Source organism: Trichoplusia ni, chromosome 5 (assembly GCF_003590095.1).
Source record: "Trichoplusia ni isolate ovarian cell line Hi5 chromosome 5, tn1, whole genome shotgun sequence".
Taxonomy (NCBI): domain Eukaryota; kingdom Metazoa; phylum Arthropoda; class Insecta; order Lepidoptera; family Noctuidae; genus Trichoplusia; species Trichoplusia ni.
Genome location: NC_039482.1, coordinates 19,081,757 through 19,106,857, shown reverse-complemented (window position 1 = coordinate 19,106,857; position 25,101 = coordinate 19,081,757). Strand labels below are relative to the sequence as shown.

The 25,101-nt window shown below is 33.9% G+C and overlaps 1 protein-coding gene across 1 annotated transcript in view; it reads right to left on the bottom strand.

Annotated features, from left to right (window-relative positions):
• LOC113494105 (nuclear receptor subfamily 2 group F member 1-B) overlaps positions 1-25,101 on the bottom strand; it is a gene marked incomplete at its 5' end in the record, with an annotated part of 74,528 nt that overhangs the window by 24,473 nt on the left and 24,954 nt on the right. The window contains one exon of the mRNA XM_026872253.1: positions 22,614-23,159. Within this exon, the coding sequence (XP_026728054.1) occupies positions 22,614-23,159 (546 nt within the window). The remainder of the gene's footprint in view (positions 1-22,613; positions 23,160-25,101) is intronic.

Here is a 25,101-nt window from a genome sequence, read left to right as displayed (position 1 = left end):
TATTAAAAACAACGAAAATTCATTAATCTAACTTAAACCTAAATTTAATAAACTGTTACTGATTTTGTTCATAATACTCATGTCCAAAAGAAAAAAAATCAACTAACATAATTTTACGTACAAGTCTTGAGCTGAAGTCTTCTCTAAACGCAACACTAAGCTCCTATATCTAATCAAGACATTAAAATTTCAACATTACAAGAACATTAGTCAAATGTTTAAATGATTATAACAAAATGCATTGCATTGCTACTTGATACGCTCTTTAATCAATGAGAACACCAGTGATGTATGGTCGGCCATCTTTGATTTATAAATATTCTGTGCATTCTAACTGAATGATATAGTGATGAGGTCTTAATATAATGCTGGCCGTTTATGGCTTTTTGAAATACTTCATTCCATTTTTTAATAAATAAAAACAAACTTGACATTTATTTTATTTTTAAACGAATTGAATGTTTTGTTTCTATTTGAATTAATGTGTTTGAAATTAAATTTCGAAACAATGACTGAAAAAATAACTTTTATCCAACTTAAAGAAGAAGAAAAGAAGAGTTTAATTGTCTGTGTGAAATGTCATGTCATCAAATACCTCTTATTTTTTAATGCATTTGTAGTAGGCAATTCACAGATCATTTTAAGTTCAATTTCGATCATAATTAAAACCTATCTGAATTAAATATTTGTAGAGTAGGTAGGTATGTGTTAAACTTTCGTCTTCACTTAAACTTAACTGCCGACCTAAACTCTCCATTGAGAGCTAAATTTATAAACTTTATTGCCTATAATAATGTTAGCAAGGAGGTCATAGTAAACTTATAATCAGGTTTGGAGCAGGTCAAGCTTGATGCTAAGCAGCATACACATTGTTTAAGAATATAATTTCATGTTAGAAATGTAGAGTCGCTGATAAAAATAGCAATAGTTTTCTGTACCGTAGTATAATTAGTATTTTTTCTTGATTTCTCACCTATGTGTGTGTCTCAAAATTTGCCAGTGTCGTTAAGAAAATAAAGAGTGGACAAATTGATGCTGGAGGAGAACAGAAAGGGCGATTCTGGTCAAGAGCGAGTCGAACTAGCGACTCTAAAGGTTTCGTACTAATTTGCTGAAGAATTACATTTAGAAAACAAAATCGTTGATTACATGCATTTACTTTATATTGAATGTCTAGCAGTTAAGATCATGAGAAACTGCCTGTTAGTAGATGAATAGTCAGACTGGCAGACAGCGGAGCCTTAGTAATATTTTTCCGTTATTACTCTTATGTTAAGGAATTATAAAAAAACTGTATTATCTATTAACTTGACTACTACTGACTTATATCATGAATTAAGAACTATTTGACAAGGGCTCCACCTGACAAAAAGACAAACATCCTCATTGCTCCTACCATAGACTAATGAGACCAATCTTTAGTCTATGGTATATGACTGACAGACAACAACAAATAACTAAGACACATGAAAGTTGAAGTGAACAGTATTAATATTTAGCGGTGCTCGGTAAAACAGATTGCGGTAATGATGTTGGCTTTAATTGACTCGTTGTGAAATGCATCAGGCCCTTACGTTAGGGTGCGGTGTTAGTGCGAGCGGGAGCGGGGGATATAGCGGGTTTGAGATTCTGTGGTTGAATGTTAGGTACGGTTGATTGTGGCTATTTTATTAGGCTAAGGATGTTTTTATTAGGAAAATGTATATGATTTTTCATATACTTGTTTTTAAAGTGATTTGTTTGATGAGTTATTGATGAGTGATGTTGTGATGTTGTTTTGTATGTCGTCTATAAAAGACTGTACTTTATGTAAGTTTTTGTTAAAATGTTTGCTAGCTCATACAAATATAATAAATAGCGTTTTACGTGACCCTTTAAAAGTAATGCCTTTAAAGGCACAGATAAAAACGCTATTGCCAATTTGACATTTAATTTATACATCAGATACTTTAAATTGATTCAATTATGTTCTAAGAAAAATTTATCATTTCTAAACGGTTCTGTTTACAGTCTCCTCTAATTTCCTATAACATAGACACATCACGAGAGCTTCTAGACGCGGAGCACGCCGCATGCTAGCCGACACAAATTTATAGGTAAAAGTTCGCGACCGAACCAACCGGTTCGCAAACAACACCACAAACAAACAGAACCTTAATACCTTGTTATAAAGCTCACAATACAACAACACATTCCGAGCCTTATTGGATACTTTCTTAATTGTGTTTTAAACATCGACCGTGGGAATGTTGACCTTATTACGTGTCATGTAAGTTTCATTTTAAATTGATCGGTTTTCTCGGCCTTGCCGCCGGTGGATCGCTCTCACCTTAGGTTCACGTGTGAACTTACATTAACCTGCTATGTTGTGTTGGTGCGTCAGGTGTATTATATTGTTTGTTTGTTGATGACTATGTTATTCGGTCGCGTTGTAGATGTTAAGATAGAGTTATTGGGCGTGCAGCGTCTAATTCCTTAATGTGCTTTTATGATTATTCATATTGGGTCCCGCCTTTTGTTCTACGGCTTAGAGGATATCGAAATTATTGATTTAAATATTTTAATACCTTTAAATTGGCTCGTATATTCCTTGACAAATTCCTTGAAATTTCTCAAAACAGCTACAAAGTCAGAACATCTGTTCGAGTCAGCTGTAAGGCCAATGTTTCTTCGTATCGCGTGACAGACAGACAGTCTGTACTGTAATACATATACGGTGGACATTGATTTAATAGGCAAGCAGTGTGAATGGATGCCCTACGTTCAGATATGCTCATTTGATCTACGCTTTATTGGAGTGTACCGTTAAGCGGGAAATCTTTTGCTGTTTATGTACGATGAGTATCGGTTTCAAGGGGAATGATTGAAAATATGGAACTGAGCAACGTTTGGGTTTATTATATTAGTATGAGAAACTGGATTACAGTATCAAGTAATAGGCAGTATTATTATTTTTATATGACTGTGGTGGATAGTTGAAGGTAAGATAATTAGGAGACGTTTTATGAAATAACATTCAGGAAATTTGAATTAGTAAAACTAGGAAACTCTTTATTATTATTTTGAAAGAATGATATCTCCGGATGGATTTGAATAGTTAATATTTGAAGTAGATAAAGTACCTAGACTTTTATGTGGAGCAAGTTTTATTCTCGAAAGAAAATTTTACCATAAGACGTCATCCGGAAGAAATGTTTGGGCAATTTATTTACAATATCGTAAAGTTTACAGTCAGTTAAACAACCCCTGTATTATTTTCAAAGAATGTACCTAAACTGCTCTCACTCCACATACTCAAAATTTTCTTATTCTCTTATCCTCGTCGAACACAAGAACGGAACAGGTATTACTTAATAGCCATGACTCAACTAATTACGATGCGTACGCGCACCGCTCGCGTACGATTTAACACCTGTCAACGTGGCTCTGACAGACGGACAGACGCGGCGTGTGGTGCCTTTACCGAGGAGAAATTACTGGGATCTTGTGTGGTGTAAACGTTAAAAGGATAATTTTTTTTGTAGATATTTTTATTGACTGAAAATGTAAAAAAAAAAATGAGAAAACAAATTGATTCTATTTTGTAATGGTTTTTTGTTTTAGTTTAAATAGATTAAATGTGACTTTTACTGAGATATATTTTTTGTATTTGAAATAACTTTTATCAAGGAATAAAAGACCGTTACGAAACACTACTAATTTTGTTTGGTCGATGATTGTGCCATTATTTTAAAGAAACTCTCCTTGATTTCTTCAAAAAATAAACAACCTGTAGATTTACATATGTTCAGTAGCGTAACAGTTGTAACATGCACAAACAATGTCACAGCACTCTGTATACACTTTCATTTGAACAAAACTATTAGTTATCTCATGAATTGACGCAGTTATTTCACAATCCCGTCATACAAGTTGGAATGTATCGTAGACTATAAATTTCGTTAGATATGCACATACACGTAGCAATTTATCTGAAGGTTTCGAAATCATCAACGTGTTGGTATTGCACTATTACTAGTTTCAAATTAAAATAAATCATAGTAAATGGATTTGTTAGAAGCACAATTATTATGGGAAATATTCACTATAATACAGTATCACATGTTTTAAAAACAAACCTTAACATTATGTTAAAAACCCGTGCATGTATTCAATTGTTTCTAGTTTTTTTTTAAAGTAACGTATTAACAAAACATCATCGAATACTAATGTCAAAACTCTATCATATACTAATTAACTGTAATAAAGTGAAAATAATAAAAGGAATGGGTTAAAGAAGCTTCAAAAAAACCTTTTTTTTCAATAACTTAAAATTAAAACCGCTCCGCTCATGACCTACACCGCACCCTAACTAAAAAACTATAAAATACGATCTAAAGATAGCGTTGTTTTTTGAGTAATTAACTCTTAGATATCTAAGATACTAGGTACCGATGTTCCTGAGTCAGATATTGCTGGTATTCTGACGTTTATACACATTTTTAAAACGTTCCGTATATTTTTCTGTTTTATAACGTTATAGGTTTCGTGTTACAGTCTATATGTACGTGATATTGCTATAGTGCATAGTCCCAGAGTGTCCTCTACAAAAATATGTTTTAGGTATCGAAATGACGTAAGAACATTTGTTAAAGTATTGTGTAAGTTGAAAATGTCGAAGACTTTAAAGCCATTACACACAAATTGATCTACCCCCAAATTACAAGTAATTAAATTACTCCCAAAACATACAATTACATACACAACACAAACACGAATAATACCGATTGAAATATCGATATTCCCACGCTCTATAATACTTTAGAGCTGCGCATGATATCGATAAAAGGAATAAATTGAAACAATGGCCTGATCGATTCAATCTACATCGGAGCGGTGTCTTTAAATAGAACCCAAGGATACTTTCTTTGTGTCAATTTTAAGAGGAACCACTATATCTTTAAAATATTAATAAAAACTTGAGAATAGTCTAAAGCAGTCTCAGGAAAAACTCAAACATGGTTACGTCAAATAAAAAAATTGATGATGACAAATTTAAATAGGAAAATATAAAAAATACTTAGATAAAGTGACTAAGTAAGAGAATAATTGAAGTTGAACAAGAATTGTTGCTCCAAATATCCCAAAATAAATCAACAAATTTAAATTCAAACTAAACAGATAATTATTATCTAAACATCTAAACGCATTTAACATAAACTCATAATTTTAACGAAACAATAACAATTAACCGAGTTACTGCCCCTTAAGATTTGTCTACGCACTGAGTGTTCGTGACAAATGCGGTATCGATAACTTAGTATCGATACAAACGACTCGATAAACGTGCATCGATAGATTAGATCGATATCTCGGTATCTGTAGGGTGTAACTTATGGCCTAAGATACTCTGTCGCCGCTACTTACATTTACCATACAAATGAGATTAGGTTCTAGTGGTGTTAGTTTTGCTTATTTGTGGGGACTCTAGATATCTTGGATTCGAAAGAATTTATTACTAGAAGAGAATTAAGAACATATTTCATAATAAACATATATAAGTATGCGGCCTTCTATTTGATAAGTTGATACAAAGATCTTAAGCTTTTCATTAAAAAAAAACTACAGTTTGACAGAATGACAGCTACGTTCTGAATTTAAAAAAAAACTATATCAGTTTTGGTGTTTTGCCAGTTATTTATTTTTAATTACGCACTAAAGTAACAATGAAACTCCATAAATTGTTGAACCGAACCATAACACTAGCAAAACATAGATTAATTAAAACAAAACTGTAAATTAAAATATCAAAGCGCGACTGATAAAGGAGACATTCGCAAAACAAAAATCCTGTTTCCAATGCGTTTGATTTTAAACCTTACTGCTTTGTTATAAGTTTTATTTTGGAGAAAAAAGGTGGGTGCTCTGTTGGAGGGTGTTTGAAAACTGTTCTGACCTGATAAGGATATAATTTGAATAATTACGGCACACGAGAGTAAGATTCCGAAGATGAATGGCGCGTACGTCTTAAAATTTCGAGACAACATCCTAATTAATATGGCTGCTTATTATTTATGGTTCGTTCGTGATAAAGGCAGGTGAAGATGGCGGGAACTTTGAATTAAGAATGGAAACATAACGTTGGATGTAACTGGCTGATAACACAATTTGTGATTCTAATTTAGAATGCATTTAATTTTAAGACTAAGGAGTTTTTATAAATTACTTGAACCTTTTTCTTTTTCATACTTTGTCATACTTTTTTTCTTTGTAAGTGAAATTAAAATTGAAACATGGCCCTCTATAGTCAGAATGATTTTGTGTAAGCAATCAAATCACTGATAATTTTAAACATGTGACTGAATACTAAATATCAATATCACTCATAAATCAGCCATTAAACTACCTATAACATAACCTATAACAATCCGAGACAAACATAAACCACAGATAAACAATACAATAACACTTCAAAACACATATACAACCTCATAACAGTCATAACGCTATTACCCAGCCATCTTGAAATACATATCGTACATCTAACACTTGGGGACATTAAAATTCATCCCGCAACGTGTATGGGCCAGTTTAAACATTACCTAACGCAGATCCCGCCGATAACCATTAGGATCCCTTAATTTGTTCGAAAGCCCTTCACCTATCCCTTCCGTCTCCCTTTACAGATCGTTAAGTTAAGAATTAGATATGCTGGATGAGCAAGAAACAAGAAGCATACATTAATTGCTAGTCGATTGTTTTCCTCGTAAATTTTATAATAATAAACAAACAAACAATTAAACGTTGTTAAAGATATATTATGTGACAGTAAAAGTCTGGTTTTGAATTACGAATAGGTAAAATGCAATTCAAAAATAAAAAATAGTATTAATTTTAAGTTTGAATTCGAAATAAGAACGCTTAAGAGAAAAACAAAGAAATATAATTCCAATTTCAAAACACGGCCTTTTTACCAACCATTTCTTCTCTTTACATACATTTAATAAAATAATTCTCTAACCACATCCCACTATTGCCGTATCCAGCATCATTAGATACTTAGCAGACCCTTAGCTATCGCAATGTCGCCGAATCCCCTTAGTTTAGCTGATATTCTAATGTTATTGTACCCGAGATTGAATATCTTACTGATTTGTGGCTATTATTGTTTCGTACGAGGGCTGTTAACCCTTTAATGCCCGTTTACGTGGTCACTACGGCCAGGTAGTGAAATATTGCCGGTTTAGAGGTTATGTGTAATTAATTTGTTTATAGTGAGATAGTTACAAAGTATGGTAACATGGTTCTTTACTTACGATCGAAGATAAAGCTGAGTCTCGTTTTTAATATTTACTTTCTTGCGTTCAGTATTCGGGTTACACTTTAATTTCCAATATTAGATTTTTTTGTAATTTGGGTTTAATAGTTGGCATTAAATGACTATACCTCAGACACACTCAAACTATATTCAATCCCTGCACTTTATGCTACAATTCCACACAACATTTTTTTTATCTTATAGTTTTACGGTATACCCTGATTCGGGGATCATGAGGATTCATTCGGGACTCTCCTTCTCGGGAGAGGAAACTGGTAGTGTCAGACTCTTACTGACAAAATCTAAAAGTCACAGCAGCGTCTTCCATCATTTACCACAACTAATCATCAAAATACTGAACAAATGACCCACTAGTTTTTCGTTAAAACACTACATCGACTAAACAAACCTAACCCTAATTTATAATGAACATCATTACGCGATAAGCACAACTATCATTTGATTAGCTCATAATGACCGCTAAGCTGTGTTTAAGCCGACACAAATCAATTAAGGGTCAGCTAAACATTGAGCCTCGACCCTAACAAACAATGCTTGTTGTGCAAGAGAATGTTGTAGGTTATGTCCAGGGTTGGGTTGTAAATACTAGTAAATATATTATATATGTATAAATTAACAGTATAAGAGCGAATCGAAATTGTGGTTTCGTGCTACGGAAACTTAAAAGGAAGAAATATGAGTGAAATGGTTGAAACAGGTAGGATTTTTTTTTTGTTAAACTTTTTCGCAAAGAAAGTAAGCAGCAACATGCATCCGTTTAAAAAAAATTTTATTGAAAACAGTTTTGTTTATTTCTAAATTTACTTTTAGAGCTAAAACCGGATCTAAATCCTCCATGTTAGTTAAAAATTACTATCTTTATAGTAACCATAGCAACACAAAAACACAGTTTAAAACAAGCTCTCTTTTTCCACTTAAAACTGAACCCGTCAACGCCGCGGCCGGTAGTTTCGGTAATGTAATCCCGGTATTAATACGATAATACTCATATTGGTGTTAATGTACACCCCGGGGTGCCGTCAACATGTACATTCGTAGCCAACGCGTACATTCGTAGCCAACACGTACTTTATACCCTTTAAACTGTTACACAAACATTTTACGACCGAATATTAGAAATAAAACGATGGTTGTGACAATTTTAGTACATTTTTAACATTTTAACACACGAGACGAATCCAATTATTTTTCTAATTTACTTTTTAAATGACAAGTGTCAATTGTGGTTTTTAGTTTAACGCTGTTTGTTAGTTTACGATGCGATGTGGGAAAATGAAATAAATATCGTAAAATATAAGTTTTGTTATTATGAAACTTTGTCAATACATACCTTGGTTTGGTTTTTTATTTCATATTTTGTCAATGGAGCTTCAACAGAAACAAGTGGAAAAGGGTGATTCTCCAGAAAAAAATAAGAAAAGTTAACGTCGTCATTATCCTCACCAACTGGTCTAAGTAACTGTAGTACTAAATTTTTAATTTTTTTAAGTCATCTATTAATAGCCTGAGTACTTTACGAAGTTGGATAAAAATAATATAGAATACATCAATCTGTAGTATCAAAAGTGTGGCGAGGATAATGACGTTTGCAACTTGTTTTTCTTTTTTCCGAAGAATAACCCAAAAACTAAAAAGGTTTTCATCTAAGAGGTCGGTAAAGATAGTCTGAGCGTGTGTTTTGACTGTTATACGGAACTATAAGGAGTATAACAATATACGTAGTAAAGGAAATAAAATAATAGACTAGGAAGGCGTTTTCTCTGAAGCATCCTACTACCTATATAATCAGTATACGATATTGTGGTTACCCAACAAGAAACGCTAAATCTTTTGTGAACCTTTACGAGATAAGCAAAGAAAAGCGTACGAAAGCGTCACCTGTCTGTTTTGCAACGTCTAAACGGTTTCCCAAAGCTTTTCAAATCCCCATGTTTAAGTTGGGACCTTGTATTGTGGGCTGGTCTCCTTATCGGGCCGAACTTCGGCGGTCGAAGACAATAGGAAGACAAGTAGTTGGTGACGTCTGTCTCGCACTTTGGGATGATTTCTGTTCGTTTGATTGTTTGCTTGTGGGGTGGTTTATCAGCGAGTTATCGGTGTGAGGTGTGGACTAATGTTTGTTGTTGATTGGTGATTAAAATTGTAGGTGTTGAGGAGAATTTTGTTGTTTGAAAAAAAAAATACAGTATTTCCTTCACATTAAAAAAAATGTTTTAAGTTATTTAAAAAGTATGAAAATTAATTATTACAGATTACCTTACAATGCTTTGCCTCTCAAGAATAAAATTTGGTCTTTTTTTAATGATTTTATGCACCGATACTTTTCTAAACACACCTAAAATATCTCCCAAAAACATGAAAATACTTATAATAATCCTTATTACTTAGCTCCTTACACCAATTTGTTTGAGTAGTCGTAAAATAAACTTGACAGATACCCATGGTGTAATGTAAAGCGACACGTAATTTAATTAAAGCGGTCACCCTCGTTGGAAGCCGAGTGATTTGAACAAACAACGACTAAAAAGTTATATTGCTAACACTATATACACTTACGTAGCTGTTAGGGTTATAGTAAAGGAGTTATTGGGTTTGAGTTTGAGTATACTTTTTTTTGTAACTTGAAAAAAAAAATGATTTCTTTTTTCTTTTTTTTTTCTTTTCTGGCACTTCACGGTCAGTGTTGGCCAATGACAATATGTTATAACGTGTTAGCAAGCTGTATTTATTAACTTTTTTAGAACTCTGCGGGAAAAGTTACGTGGATAATAGTGCCGCTGAGGCAGTCGTTTTAGAATAAAACCGTTTTGGAAAATAAGAAATGAGCATTTTGCACCTTTTGTAACATGTGTAAAGCTTGGTTTAACACCCTACTACGTGTTTTTTAGAAACCGTAATTGTAAAAAATATAGAAGATTAAAAAAAGCGTATTATAGTTTCCTAAATTTGTGTTTTACAAAATGAAGTCAAAATATCAGTGGTATTTTCAAAACACAAACGCTATAAAGCAATCAAATTCATTTACGATTCTCCAAAAACATAACCCTCAAATGCGAGGAGGGTTAAAGATTAGGCGAGCGTCCGATAAACGACATCTGTGACCGCAACCCTACGCCCGCTATTGTCTCGGTCCCATCGACCGGGCGACCCCTTGACTCACTGTTTTTAGCTTCTCATTTATCGACCGCAGTTGATGGGTTACAGATAATTATGCACGTTTTTATTTTGGTGTGTAGTTTTTGTTTGTTTTTAAGGGTTTTGCAAATAGGAGAATATTACGGCGTAGTTTTGCTTATGGTATAAAGATTTCTATAAAAATATGTCGTGTCTTTTAATTTCTTAAGTATGCTGTGAAAACAAAAATTCTGAGATAACCCTTACTGATTTATAAAATTTGCTTAAATTTATGGCATTAAAAAACCTTTATAAAAAACTCTGGCACCTTGTGAACTTTCATTTTTTTATTTATTTAAATGTAAAATTCGAAATAAGAACAACAAATTGTCAATAATATTGTTGACCTGAAAACAATGGCCGATAAAAATTCAATACATTTCACTTTACGAACACCTTACCGCGTTGAATTGGATTATATTATGTTTATAAATTGTATTATAATAATCCGATGCACTAATAAAAAATCAATTTATATAAAAATATATTTTCATTTCAGCTGCAATGGAAAAGACATTTTACTTCATTTATTGCCAATCCAAATTCAAAATGTCAAAAATAAAATAGGTAAATTAAACATGGCCGAAAAAAAAACCGTTTTAAACTTTTAAACAGGTAAGTGAATTCATACAAAGTTACTGCAAAATTAAAATATCTGTTATTTAACAAGAGAAATAACTAGTTATTTTCTGAACTTGAAATAACTGTGGGTTCACCGATGTTATTAGACTAGTTCTAATAAACTGTGCGACGGCTAATAACTAGTTCTTACATAGTAATGCCCGCTAATACGCCATTAAGAGGTCAATGCGGACCTTATTTTCTTCCTTAACAGTGCATTAAGGGTCTCGCAAAATGGTCATTATCACATTAAACAGGTTGTATAGAATTTCCACTTCACACAAGGCTTGTGTCGAGTTTATAGGGCCTAGTGTAGGGTCTAGTGTAGGGCCTAAGGCCGTAACAAATAACGGAAAGGACATTTTTGAGCATTTCTCAAGTTATTTTTTTCTATAGATTTTTTAGATTGATAATTTATTAATATTTTTACTGATATCCTTATCCTTTTTTTTAAATTGAAGTCAATGGCAAACCAGCACCTATTTTGTTGCATTTTTGATACTTGTCACCAAACATCAATATACCATCAAAATCTTGCGTCCGTTCCTAAGTTTCAAAGTTAGCCTTCTGCGTATCGCGATACAACGCCATCTAGCGGTATACATGACGACCTAGCTAGGGTCAGGCGGACAAGCACAGACTTTAAATAAGATGAGATAAGCATCTGCTAATTAATATTGGCCCCGATCATGTTCTGTTTTATAAGCTCTCGAGTTTTCGTTCAATTTCAATCGAATTAATATCAAGAGATTTATAGTAATTATTGTACTTGTATTATGGAAATAAGTTTGTAATATACGTGTGAGTGAGAGCAGGTAAATGCTGAACTTGTTTTTCTTTGTTGATTTTGGACTTTGAAATGAGATTGGACATTTATATTTTGCTGTCATTGTCAGTGTTAATAAAGACTGTTTTAGGTTAATTTTGTTTTGAGAATTATAAATCGGAAGTTACGAATCTTTTGTTTTTATTTGCTGTGTTGGGAAGTTAAGGTCGTTCTAATAAAAAAAGTTTAACGGTATAAAAAGGGTGGTTAAAAAAAACTCACAGAATCCCTTTCATTTAAGGCGTTCAAGCGAATTATCTCTGGTCAGATAAAACTTGCCACGTGTTATTGTTACAACCCTTCACGTCACGATGTCATCAGATAAACAGACAGACAAACAAACGAACAAACACGGACAAGAATACAACACCCTACACTTATCGTACTGATTAATATTTGCATGCTTCTTTTTAGGGTTACAAAATAATACCATTCAAGAAACGATTCTATATCACTTACATAGAATTCTAATTCAATTCTCAAAATTAACAGATACGACCTTTTTTCGATTGATAGGTTTGACTCAATTTCTTTTCATAATAGAAAACAAGCAAAACTGTACCGTACAGCTTGTGTGTTATAATTCATTTTCCCGTGTGTAGTTTTATTTGCTTCTTTGACACAATGTGATGAGGGTCCAATTGGCAACGGACGAATATCAATTTTTCCAATATTTGTTGTGTTTTTTCGTATATTAATATAGGTATTATGCAACGCGTGTGACCTCAGCATTTGACGCGCATCTGTGCATGGTTTATTGCGATTCTCCCTTTTATACGGTTAATGCTATGGCCGCGTGAATTATTACAATAAAATAATCTGGCTGAGGTTTGAAGTTATGTTTCGATTACATCCTTTTTTGTCAACATTTTTTTTCTGCATTATATTGATGACTTGCTTTTCTCGTTGATAACTTGAAAGTGCCAAGTCAAGTCTAATAGACCAAGGTAAAAAAAAATGTAATTAGCTAATTAGTATAACAATGTAAGCAACTGGTACTAAATTATTACTATCCGAATATAGTGTAAACACAATTATTTTCATTGTTTTTATATCTGCCTCAAATAGGCACATGTCACACGTTTAAGGTAGCTTATTACTTTCCTATTTCGTTCACAATATTAATATTTCATAAGTTTTTTCTTCAGCAGCTGCAATTTTATACAAGAATAATATTGGAACGAACAATTTCTCAATTTCTACTGCAAGTGACGTTTCAATCAAAATCCCGATAGTCATACCAAGTTCATATATCTTGACCACAAAACCTTATATTACGTTACCGTGCACAATTACATCTACCGTATCCATTGCCTACTTTGTTCCTATAACTTTAGAAACTTCAGTACAAAAGTGTCAATGTATTGTAAAATTTTTGCCACGGCAAAAGTTTCGTGGGTTGTTTTTAATAAAATTTGCAAGTAATCTCGGTACAATGGCTCGGTGATTGGCCGGTCAGGATGAACCATCCCGTAACGTACAACAATACTGCAAATTTGGTCTCGTAAACTTATTGTGGAGGTTTAAAAACTTTTTGGATTCTCATTCAAATTGTTCGCGGCGTTTTGAACTTGTTTCAGTTGTGTAGGTACTCTAGCATGATAAAATTAGTTGTTAATTTTATTTTTACTTTAGATATTTTGGTCAATGTAATACCTTGAAAATTGCCTGAAAGACAGATTAGCCTGGCGCCGAAAAGTGAGGAGATCAGACCCCAAATAATGAGATAAGGGTCAGGACAGACATTTTAATCAATAAAAAAACCGAGAACAGAATTGATAATATTAAAATTAGAAAGAGGTTAGTACCTTAAACAGTTATAATTATAGTTTTTAATTTAAATGAATCTTACGGATTAAATAAAAACGTAGGTCTTATAAAGTTCCTAGGAAGTGAATATCTGTGCCTGAGCTATACCGAGGGAGAGGTTTTATATGAAAATTTAACTGCAATATAGTGAACGTGTAATACATTTGCTGTATGCAGTTTATATTATGGTCTAAGTTAGAAACTCATAAATAATCATAGACGTAGAGAAAATAAAGTCTTCAGTCTGGAGTTTCAGTTTATGTAACCCATTATAGGTCTTCCTATTTTCTTTCTAGTCTGTTTTGTTCTATACATAGAGCTTCTATGAGTTCCAGGATCAAATTATCCTAATCTGTAAAGAGAAATATTTAAAGACCCTGGTTTTAGATCTTTAAATATTGCTCTTTCATTTCTTAAAATAAGAGGTTACGAATAGCAAATATGAACGAAAGCTTTGGAACACTTTGCCCTGCATCGGCAGTTGAAATATTATCTGAGAAATAAGAAACAATTAAACGTAGATATATTTATCTAGCTTCTTATACTGTATGAGACTCCTGCATCTTGTACCAAGTCACATCATCTCAGTACGTAGGGACTCAGCCCGACACTTTTTCAAATCGTGACCCGTCTCGAAGCCTCATCACGAACTATGTGTACCGTTATCCGGTACTACTCACACTAACCTGTCTTAGCTGTAGCAAGAGAGAGATAGATATGTTTTGTCACCACTGCCTTTCCCTGAAGGATTTGCTTGAGGTGCTCTTTGTTTTTATGTAAGTATTAAATGGTATTTATTTGATGCGGAATTTAGTTTCAATTAATTTGAGTGGATTTTTGGGATTAATCGGTATAATATTTGCTACTTTTAAAAATTACGGGAACGTGAAAGACACAATATATTTTTAACGTTGGGAAACTACAGCAATATTCGTTTTAAATTCAACGATTGATGCAACTTCGCGTCGTGAAATAATAAAAAAGTCATTTATACCAACTTTCGAAGAAACAAATTGTCATAAGACACTCCCCTAAAATCAAATAAAAAATCCGATGCAGAATTGATATGAAATATTTAGTTATTCGTGTAATTTATTTATATTTTATTGATTACTAAGTGTTAAACGATTTCTCAGATCAATATAGATTTATTTAATCAAACAACCTATAAATAACAAGCTTAAATAATAAAAAAAAAACTAATTTTAAATTCTGACAAAGCTTTGTTAAAAAATAAATGTATATTCCACACGACACAACTTTGTCGCGGCGCTTGAGTCATATCATATCCCGTTTTAATGAAAGACAAAAATAAGATATTGATAAAATGTCATAAATTATTGTATGAATGTATTATTAGTTAAGATTTTATTTAAATAAATGTGATCTTAATTGATTGAACTTAAAGCATAGGTGGAAATCTGAGTCACAGTTTTGGCACACCTAACCTAATATTGTCGATTTAACCCATGGTTCTAAAATACGATTTTATGTATTTATTTCACATTTGAAACAGTTTGAAAATCTCAATTAAAAATGTGAATTGAATAGTAACCCAGTGCCGTAATTGTAACTATAAAAACGAAGCTTAAATGTACTTTCTTATTAAAAAGACAAATCATTTTACATACTTCATTCTGTTCTAAACACCCTATATAAAACCTTCCTATTAAAAGACTAATAAAAATAAAGTATCGCGTACTCTATTATTATACTGTTTCTAATAAACCTGTAGATAAGATTGATGATAACTTAATTATCAATAGCACCAGTAATGAGATCTAACCACACTTAAAAATGATCGCAATCTTAACGGCGACTGACGTTTATGTTAATTTAATATTAATAACCTGCCTTCGTTTGTTTTTCTGTGAAAAAAATAATTGATAAGCCTGCCCGTGTACTTTGAACTTAGAAAAGTTGACTGGAATCAAGTGCGGAAGCAAGACGCCGCTATGTCGTGTATAGCTCTATCTCGCTTTCACAATGGCAGTGGTTTATTTATGGGGTCACAGTACAGGCACTGTTAATAGTGCAGTCTGTAATAATGTCGTATCTCATAATTAGTTGGTTTTCCTGTTGTAATAAACTCAAGTCATGCAATAAAAATAATGTTCATTCAGTTTCAAAACAAGGATTGTTACGATACGAAATAAAAATACCTAATGCTTTATTGGAATCGTTATTTCAATGAGTTAAGGTTGATTTTCGCATAATTTACTACTATATTTGTGATATACTGTACGTTTTGGCATTAGTTATCATCTGATTAGACAGTGATCGATTGTATGATATTGAAACTTTTTTGATGATTAACGAATTTCTTGTCATATATTTGACTTTCATTTGCCATTGACTTGTTTTAATAGTAAAATATGCTAAGTATAGTAAAAAAGATTTTGTTTTAAAAAATGTTATATTTTTAATCGCCATATAAGAAAATTCATTAGACAGATATTGGCCGGTGTTACTTTACTTTCAGTGATGCTATAAAAAAACGTTATATAATAATAATACTTGAATCTATTAATTTAGAATAGTACGGTATTTCTTTCTAAATATCAAGTAGGTACAAAAATACCTATCATAAAATTAAAAAATCAATTTACGATAATCCAACTACGTAACAAAGTTAGTTCACACAAGTATTACCCGACTGCGTCGAGTTGCTCGCTCCACGGAGAAAGTTACCCGACGTGAATAAAACTACATTTATTGGTGATGCATATTCAACGTAGCCAAAGGCGTATTACTTGGCCAATATCACTAGACCCCTCTCAAAAGGAACAAATCCCCATACGTTTATACACTAGGATGTTAACGCGAGGGGGAGGGAAGGCCGACTTATACTGGACGCTTCATACTACTAGTAACTAGTTTTATATTCAGTTTAGTAGTGTTGTGTTAGCTTGTACTATATCGATAAGGATCTAAAAATATAGCTAAGATACTTTGTCGGACATGGATTAAAATGTTTGTAAAAATATGTCTTGTGTACAGTGTTGTGGTAAGCTATCGATATGGTGCGATTTTGTTTTATGGAAATATTCTTCCACGATTGCCTTTGTATTATGATTGTCAAGTTTTTAGTGTCCAGCAGTACAGTATATTCTGAACACCGAAATAGTCAGATTAGTAGAAAGTTCTAGGTATAGTATAAGCTTAAACAAAGTTTTCAATCTTTGAGGAAATTTTGATCACATAATCTAGTTTCTAACCAACGAATGCACTTTTGACTTTATTATGGAATACTATTTTAAGAACTTCTTTTTTCAATTCATTGAAAAACGCACCTGTATTCCTGTTCTTATACACCTTCTGTCAAAGGAATGTCAACTGTCCTTCACATCACACCTTTTTCTATTATCTGTGACATTTCTTTGACACCACTAACACTATTAAACATACATTAAGTGAAAAAAACAAATCGATTTAAAAAAGAACGAAACTTTTTACTGCGACACCTCTCTCGCAGTGTATATTCAAAAATTTAGAACATCCATTGCTGCTTTCTAACAAAAGATGTTCTTTACAATACTAAGTAATGCATCAATGTATAACGTGAAATGCCAGACATTCCTCAGTTTGATTGACAATAGATTGATTTTCGATTTTACGAAACGAAACGGGAATCTTCATTTACACAAGATGTACGGCTAGCTTCTATTGAATTCTAAAAGTATCTAAATAACATAGGTATGTGTGTGTTTGTATGTATAGCTATCTGTTTCTTGTACTATCTGAATAATAATATTCATTAGTAGGAGGCTCTTAATTCCATTCTTACAGAGAATATTTCGTAATATCTTTGCAAATTATTGTCTTCAGAGATCACTCTTTTTCTAAGGTTGATTAAAACTTGAAATAATGTATTTTAATTTTATCGATACTAAAAAAAATCCTGTCAAATTTTCAACTTCATAGAAATAATCTCAAAAACGCATTTCAATTGAAACAAAACCTTTATCAATTTCAAATTTCATACACACCCAACCCTCTGGTAGCGATCGCCATTTGACAGACGAGATATCCCGTATCCCGGGATTCCGGACTTATATCCCTCAATCAATGACTGTCTACCAACTTTACGCATTCATCTGTTTACTGCCGTTGCCAACACTACACTACAACGACCACTCAAACTTAGATATACCAGTGAAATATATCCTGCTAGGAATGTTAGACATCTATTGTTAAAAAGGAAAATATTGAGTGCTCATTATTTATGGTGGAGAAATCGGGTTTTATGAACGAGAGCCAAAAATACAGGGTGATTTTTTCATGACTACCCAAATTTTTAATTCTTTTAAAATCCTTAAGAGCAAATAGAAATGTGTAAGAGGTGCCAAATAGTAAAGACCTAATAAACACATCATCAGGACGACGATCCCTAAGATTCTTTATAGGTAAAATATTAGAAAAGTATAAACATTATTTGCGGTTCTACAACTAACATCCCTAAAATAAGAATTAATTCAGACTTTGCATCGTACTTTTTATTGAATTTAAGACAGGCTATAAAGGAACACCGTTATTCCAAAGCAGGTACGGTACGCTACGTACTTACATACCCAATATCCATGGATAATATTACCTGCAGCATAGAGCCCATGGATGCCTACTTGCAGCCCAGACCGTGCCCAAAAATTCTAGCCGTCTAACAAACATATCTCAATATTATCCGCGCGTTGTCCCACAATCGAAACTCTACAGCCAATGTCCCGCTATCAAAAGTCCACAACTACACTTGTCTATATGTGGCGAGTGTCGTCGACGTGTCGGAAGCGTCTCGTCACGCTGTCCCGCCCCGCTGTCTCGTCCCGCTGTCTCGTCACGCGAGATTATCGTACGTAAGCGAGAACGAGACGAGTTTCGAACAATCGTAGGGGACTAGTGTTCACTCAGTACTCTCTACGGTAAAGTTGTTGGAAATTGAATAAAACTGTTTATACGCTGCATGTAATGGTTATTATGTAACTTGTACTGGTCTTTATGTAACTTTTGGTATGTAGTTGGATTGTTTTTTTTTTTAATTATTAGCTAAATTTTATCCTTTATGAGAAGTGGCCCTCCACTTCTTCTATCTTCACAGATAGAGGCTAGAAGTAGCAGTGGAAGGCCGAGCACTAAAATTTTGATGATGATGAGGAAAGTGGCACAAAAAATAAATCTAATTATTTCGTTAGTACATCGGTTTTTTTAATCATGATGCACGTACTTGCCATTTCGTGTGATGTTTCTTATCGGTACATTTTTACTGGCCAGTGACGTCACTAGCTAGCACTTTATCCATTCACCGCGTTAAACGCCTTTTATATTCGTATTTTCTTATAAAGAAAGAAATGATCCTCTAATTCGATTTTTTGGCAAATACCCTAAGTCCGTAACATCGTAGTATCAAATCATAACAGGCTTAAACCGTGGTTAGTCCTTTGCAGTCTGTTGTGTAATAAAGGTGTTTAATATTGGCAGGTAGGAATAAAAGAAAGTGAAATTGCGTTTCGGTATCCGATGGTACGTAAAAACACTTTACCACATCCGGATAATGTCTCTACTATATGAGAAAACTTTCAAATAGATGAACAGACGGATAACACTTTAGAACTGGTAAATTCGCACGTACAGAAGTTTCTTGAAGAAAACACGTTAATGTTCGCACATCATTAAATGAACTTGTATCATTAGGCAGCTAATCATAAGCAAATTAATTATTCCAAACATCTTGTTTCACGAATTTGTTTACATCTTATTTAGACTAATGTTTTAACGGCGACTGGCTAGCAGTAGCCTGATATACGACTTCTAATTATACACGAAATAAAATCTAATAAATAAATACGCAAAATCTATCTCTAAATCTACCAAGATGTCTAAATTAAGGTGGTGGAGATAATTAATTACAAAGCTATGCAAAATTTTGACTATTTAAAATTATGCCGTTGGTTGCTAAACGAAAAGTAGACCAAATAGATAATTAAAATATATTAATAAAAAGATTAAATCTAAAGTCCTTATTTAATCACTTAAAAATTAATTCCAAATTCAATTCAATACCTGACATTCACGGTTTAATTTTCAAAGATGGAACAGCAAAAAGAAGTAAAATATTCCAGAACATAATTTGAAAATTAACGGCCATCATTAAAAATAAATTAAAGGCTTGTAATTCGAGTAGTAACGACTATGTGCGTTAAATACAACCCTTAAGAGTTAATGCCTTTTAAAATTATATTGACAATAAATTTGTTACTATTTTAATATGTTGTAAAACTGGAAATATCCAGATTCGCGATTGTAGGGGAAAGGGAAAGTTTATAGCTATTTCTGTAATAATTTCTAGCTTGATAAGTTACTGTGTGTGTCGTTTTAATGCACATAGATTTTCATGATAAATATCATTAAAGTGGGATTCATTTCTTGAATAAATTACATTTTGTATTAGCTTACCTCTATCTACTATGAATATAGGCGTATAAGCTCGTGCTAACTTTTTCAACTTATATGTAACTAGCTGTTGCCCGCGACTTCGTCCCCAAGGGTAGAAGATATAAGTTATGATTTAGGTATACCTGCCCGATTTTTTTTCACATTTTCCATTGTATCTTAGCTCCTATTAGTCGCAGCTTGATGGTTTATAGCCTTAAGCCTTCCTCGATTAATGGTCTATTCAACACAAAAAGAATTTTTCAATTTGGACCAATAGTTAATGAGATTAGCGCGTTCTAACAAACAAACAAACTCTTCAGCTTTATATATAGAGTATAGATATAGATTTCTTAATTGTACTTAGACACCTTAGCCTTGAGGTTACCTTGATTATAATACTGAAATCCCTATTCAGTGGAGATTAATGCTCAAACCTTCACTATACGGAAAAACTTGTGCTGCGAAGTCGGGTTCTATTTATACTGGTTTTATATTTCTGGGCATAGAGATAGATAAATTTTAAGAAAATGAGGCTTTCTTACTATGCATATTGGTTATGATTGAAGGGAATATTATTTAAAGAAATAATACTCAATACTTTATTTTTACTTTATAATTAAAAATACTGCATGACGCGGTAAAAAAATATATGTATAGGTTTTATTAAATGCTGCCTTTAAACGACAAATTTAACAGTATCCTTCCTATACAAGTAGTTTTGATTAAGCTTATAAAATTTAAGGAGACATAGAACGGTTCACAGCTCCGTATCGAACGCAAACATGCTGACAACATGAAAATATAATATCAAAAACATGCACACTGAAGCATGCAAAAAAGCAAAATAAAAAAATAATTAATACGATTATCTTTTTGTCTCAGTATAAATGTACCTACTTACACGATCAGCTAATTTAAATAGAAAATAAATAACCTATTATTAAATTTGTTTTTTTTTGTCGCTCTATTTTTAGCCTGCTAAAGACTTGTCTTTAAGACTTACGTAAGAACATAGGTCCAATACGTAAAGACTTTCAGAGCTTTTTAATTAAAAAAAGGATATTATCAGTAATTATACTTAATCAAGTACAATTAAAGACCATCCCGACATTGTGTGTCGTTTAAATTAGTTGAAGAAAGGTAAGACTCACCAAATCGATTGTCAAATTCAATTCAAACTTAAATTAATTGAATATTTATGAAGTGTCAAAATACCTATCAGTCTTTTGAATTCATTAGTCATACGGAAATAATATGCGATTTGGATTAACGTTATTATTAAAAAATGAGTCATTTCGATTGCGTGATAACTAAATAAAAGTTACGCAATCTTATTAAACCGCATTCCATGCAAGAAATTTCTTAGACTTCCTTTTTATAGACGACTTTATTTGTGACAATAAGAAGTCTCAAATTTAAGATGTATTCAAATTTCGTTGACTCATAGCTCCGGTAGTCTGCTAATCCTCAAAACGATGTTCAAACAGACAAACACCATTAATACGTAGCTACTAACTAAACCCAACAAACTAATATGATTTACAATCCCAAAGACCAATTAATCAAAGTTAATTACGAATATTTTTGCCAAAATCAACATATTTATAAACATTGTTAATCCAAATTTATCATCTTCCGCTTAATTATATTAAAAAAGGGTATTCATAAACAAAAATGAAACGAAAGTAGTTAGTAATAAATTACGCGCGTGTATTCATTATAAACGTTAGTTATCTACATCGAAATAAATTAAACTTAATACGCTAAGAGTTATCGACGATTTTTGAAACCGTCGTCAACGAAGACGAATCTAATATATTACATATTTGTACGTAATATTTACATAACCGCAAGAATCGCGATGAAATCTTCGAGAACAATAAGTCGCGTACACCCGGACGAAATCAGACCGCTTCGGGGAACGAGAGTTATTATGCCCGTACACAAACATTCTAGTAATACGTCAACGGTTAAATACGCGAGCGACTCCGAACATACGCCTAGCGTTCCGTCATAACCCGACACCACAGTTGCAGGCCGTTACCGACGAGGTACCGCATCAACCCCCTTGATCAGTCTTCGGAAGCTTCCCACTTCCATCCCATAGCTTGAAGGGTGAAGACGTGCTAGCCTCAGGCATTCTAGGACTACTCGTGTAGTTAGGCGGCAGTCGAGAGGGTGTCGATAGGAAGCTCCCGTAAGACAGCGAGGAGTTGACGCCTAAAGACGCGTCCAAAGTGGAATAGTAACCGGATGAAGCGGCAGACGGCGGCGGAGCTGGCGGCTGCTGTATCTGTACTCGCGCCGCCTCGGCGTACGCGTCCAGGTGCGTCCTGACCAGGACGAGCAACTCTCCGTAGTTAGTGACCGAGCTGCCAGCTCCCGCCACCCTGTAAAGCAACAACCGCGCTTCCCCAAAAAGACTGTCTAAAATTTTACCTGTCGTGAAGAGGACGATGGCCTTCAGACAGGAGTACTCCGCCGAGTCGACGTGGAGAGCTTTCAGCTTCTCCACTTGCTCTTGGAAGATCCGGATGTGGTCCATGAAGGCCACGACTCGGTCGGCCGCCATGGGCGAGGCGTGCAGGCCGGCGGCCGCCAGCAGCGGCGCCACGTGCAGCGGCATCGAGCACTGCGACGCGTTCAGCACGAACAGTTCGGACCAGACGAGTCGGAGCAGCGCGACCTGGTCGGTCACCTGCAGCTCGGGGAAGAAGGGGATGTTTCGCGCCCACTCCACGGCGGAGAAGAGCAAGCGCGCGGCCAGCTCGCAGATGTTGTCGATGCCCATGACGTTGGCGGGCTGCACGCACTGGCCGTACCGCGAGGTGGGGTAGGGCTCGGCGCGCAGCAGCAGCGAGATGTACGACGAGAGGTAGGGGTGGCTGTTGAGGCCGGCCGAGGGGTCGCCGTTGGCCAGCGCGTACTGCCCCGGCAGGGCTAGCCCCGCCGGCTGCGACGGTGGCACGCGCCCGCGCTGGACCGCTGCAACAACACAAACAAAATAAGTTACACTAAGCTACAAGGCTACGGAAACAATAAACAGTAATTATGTATAAAAGTGGTAAAATTTGATTGCATTCAAGTATAATAATTATGAATTCATATGTGTTCAATATTGATTTGTCTATATTCTGTGACCAATGTTTCCAACGAAAATGCTTCACCCGGCGCATATTCTAAATAATTAAACTACAAACTAATAACAACTATTAAACTAGTCGCGACGAATATCCTGATATAATGTTAGTTCGCGCAATATTTAATGTTGGCAATTAGCGCAGTCGGTGTTGTAAATACGCGGTACGCACTAAAACAGCGGGTTGTTGTCATGTAGCCGCCATTTATGATCTCACTGCGTATTCAATGCTAAATATAATTGAATACAACAGTAGCTATATTCTAAAGCAAAGAAATTCAATTAATTTTCAATTATATTTTGTATGCACGTATTAAATTGTTAATATCGTTACTTTACGCGGATTTTACTTTTATAGTTTGATTTTCGCCGTATTATTGACGTTAGACATTTATGATTTTAATTCTTACATATTCGTAGAGAAAAATAAATAAAGTTTAAAGTTGAACATTTATAACCTTGCGTCTTTCTTAGGGTTTTGCTATAAGCCTTGCTTTCCTACCACATTACCTAGCCTAGATGTCAGATAAAGACACTTACGATAATAATAATAATTAATTAAAAATTTCGATAATATTCCTAAAAACACAGCCAGTTTCATTTAAACAGATGGTACTTGACAAAAAAGGCAAGAATAAGTAATTATAAGACAGCAAACAAACTTCAAATTAACTTTAAACAATAATCACATGACAACCATGATTGATATGTCCGTGGTATATTATTAGTCGTTGTATTACTAAACATTTACTATAGTATGCACTCGCACGTAATAACGTAACTGCGTATTTAAATCGATACCAAGTAAATACCGGTTGTTACAACACTATAAAATATGTTCTACAGATTTTAAAAGGCGAATTTATGGCTTACTAGTGTAATCGATTATTTCGAATTTGAATTTATGCGTTTTACGTGTTGAAAGAAAGTCGAATTTAAGTACAGGTTTCACTTGTAGTACGTTTTCAGTTAGCTTACATGGGGTAGCAAACCCAAAGAAAACTAAATCGAGTAATCGATTCCTAAATTAACTATTTACATCTCTGAAATCGATTAAACCTTTTTAAATTTAATTTGTCAACTATTATTTGTGCTACGATAAGGACTTTTTTGAACAGAAATTGCATGTTTTTTTTTTAAATTAATCTGAAGTTCATCAAAACTAACAATTATTTTTTCCTTTAACTTTAATTTCCTGTCTTAAGCATAGCAGATGAATGTTTGACGTCAAAAGACAACATTTGTTTAACTCGGTTTAAAATTACATTTCTGCTTCACAGACGTTAAAGAATTAACCTGTTGTTTCTCAGTACAACGAGGCATTTCTAAGATCGTGACGCCACAAATCATCGATACGATCCGAGACGAATCGACGTGAAAACGCGGAATCGTCGCTTCTAATCGTTCATTCGGATGTGCTCACGGGGAACAAAAATCTAGAGCGCGCCAACTATTCCGAGCGCGCCACGTTTTTTGGCGGGAACGCATCGGCCGGCGCGAATGCCCGCGCACGCGCGTACCTACCGCCTTTTTATTTCTTGTCAACAAAAAAAGTAAACGCGTAAACAGGTTGTATTATTATTTTTTCTTTGAATGACAAGGTGTCCGGAATTCGCCCTACGGTTTCGTAACAACGCTTCCCACACTAAAACTAACTAAATACTGATTTATAAATTGTTATGACATTTGATTTCGTAGTTTCGGATTATTATTACGGCGATTACACACGGATTCGTACGTTCGTTCGATATCGATATTTACCAACCAAATATCACGATACCAATCATC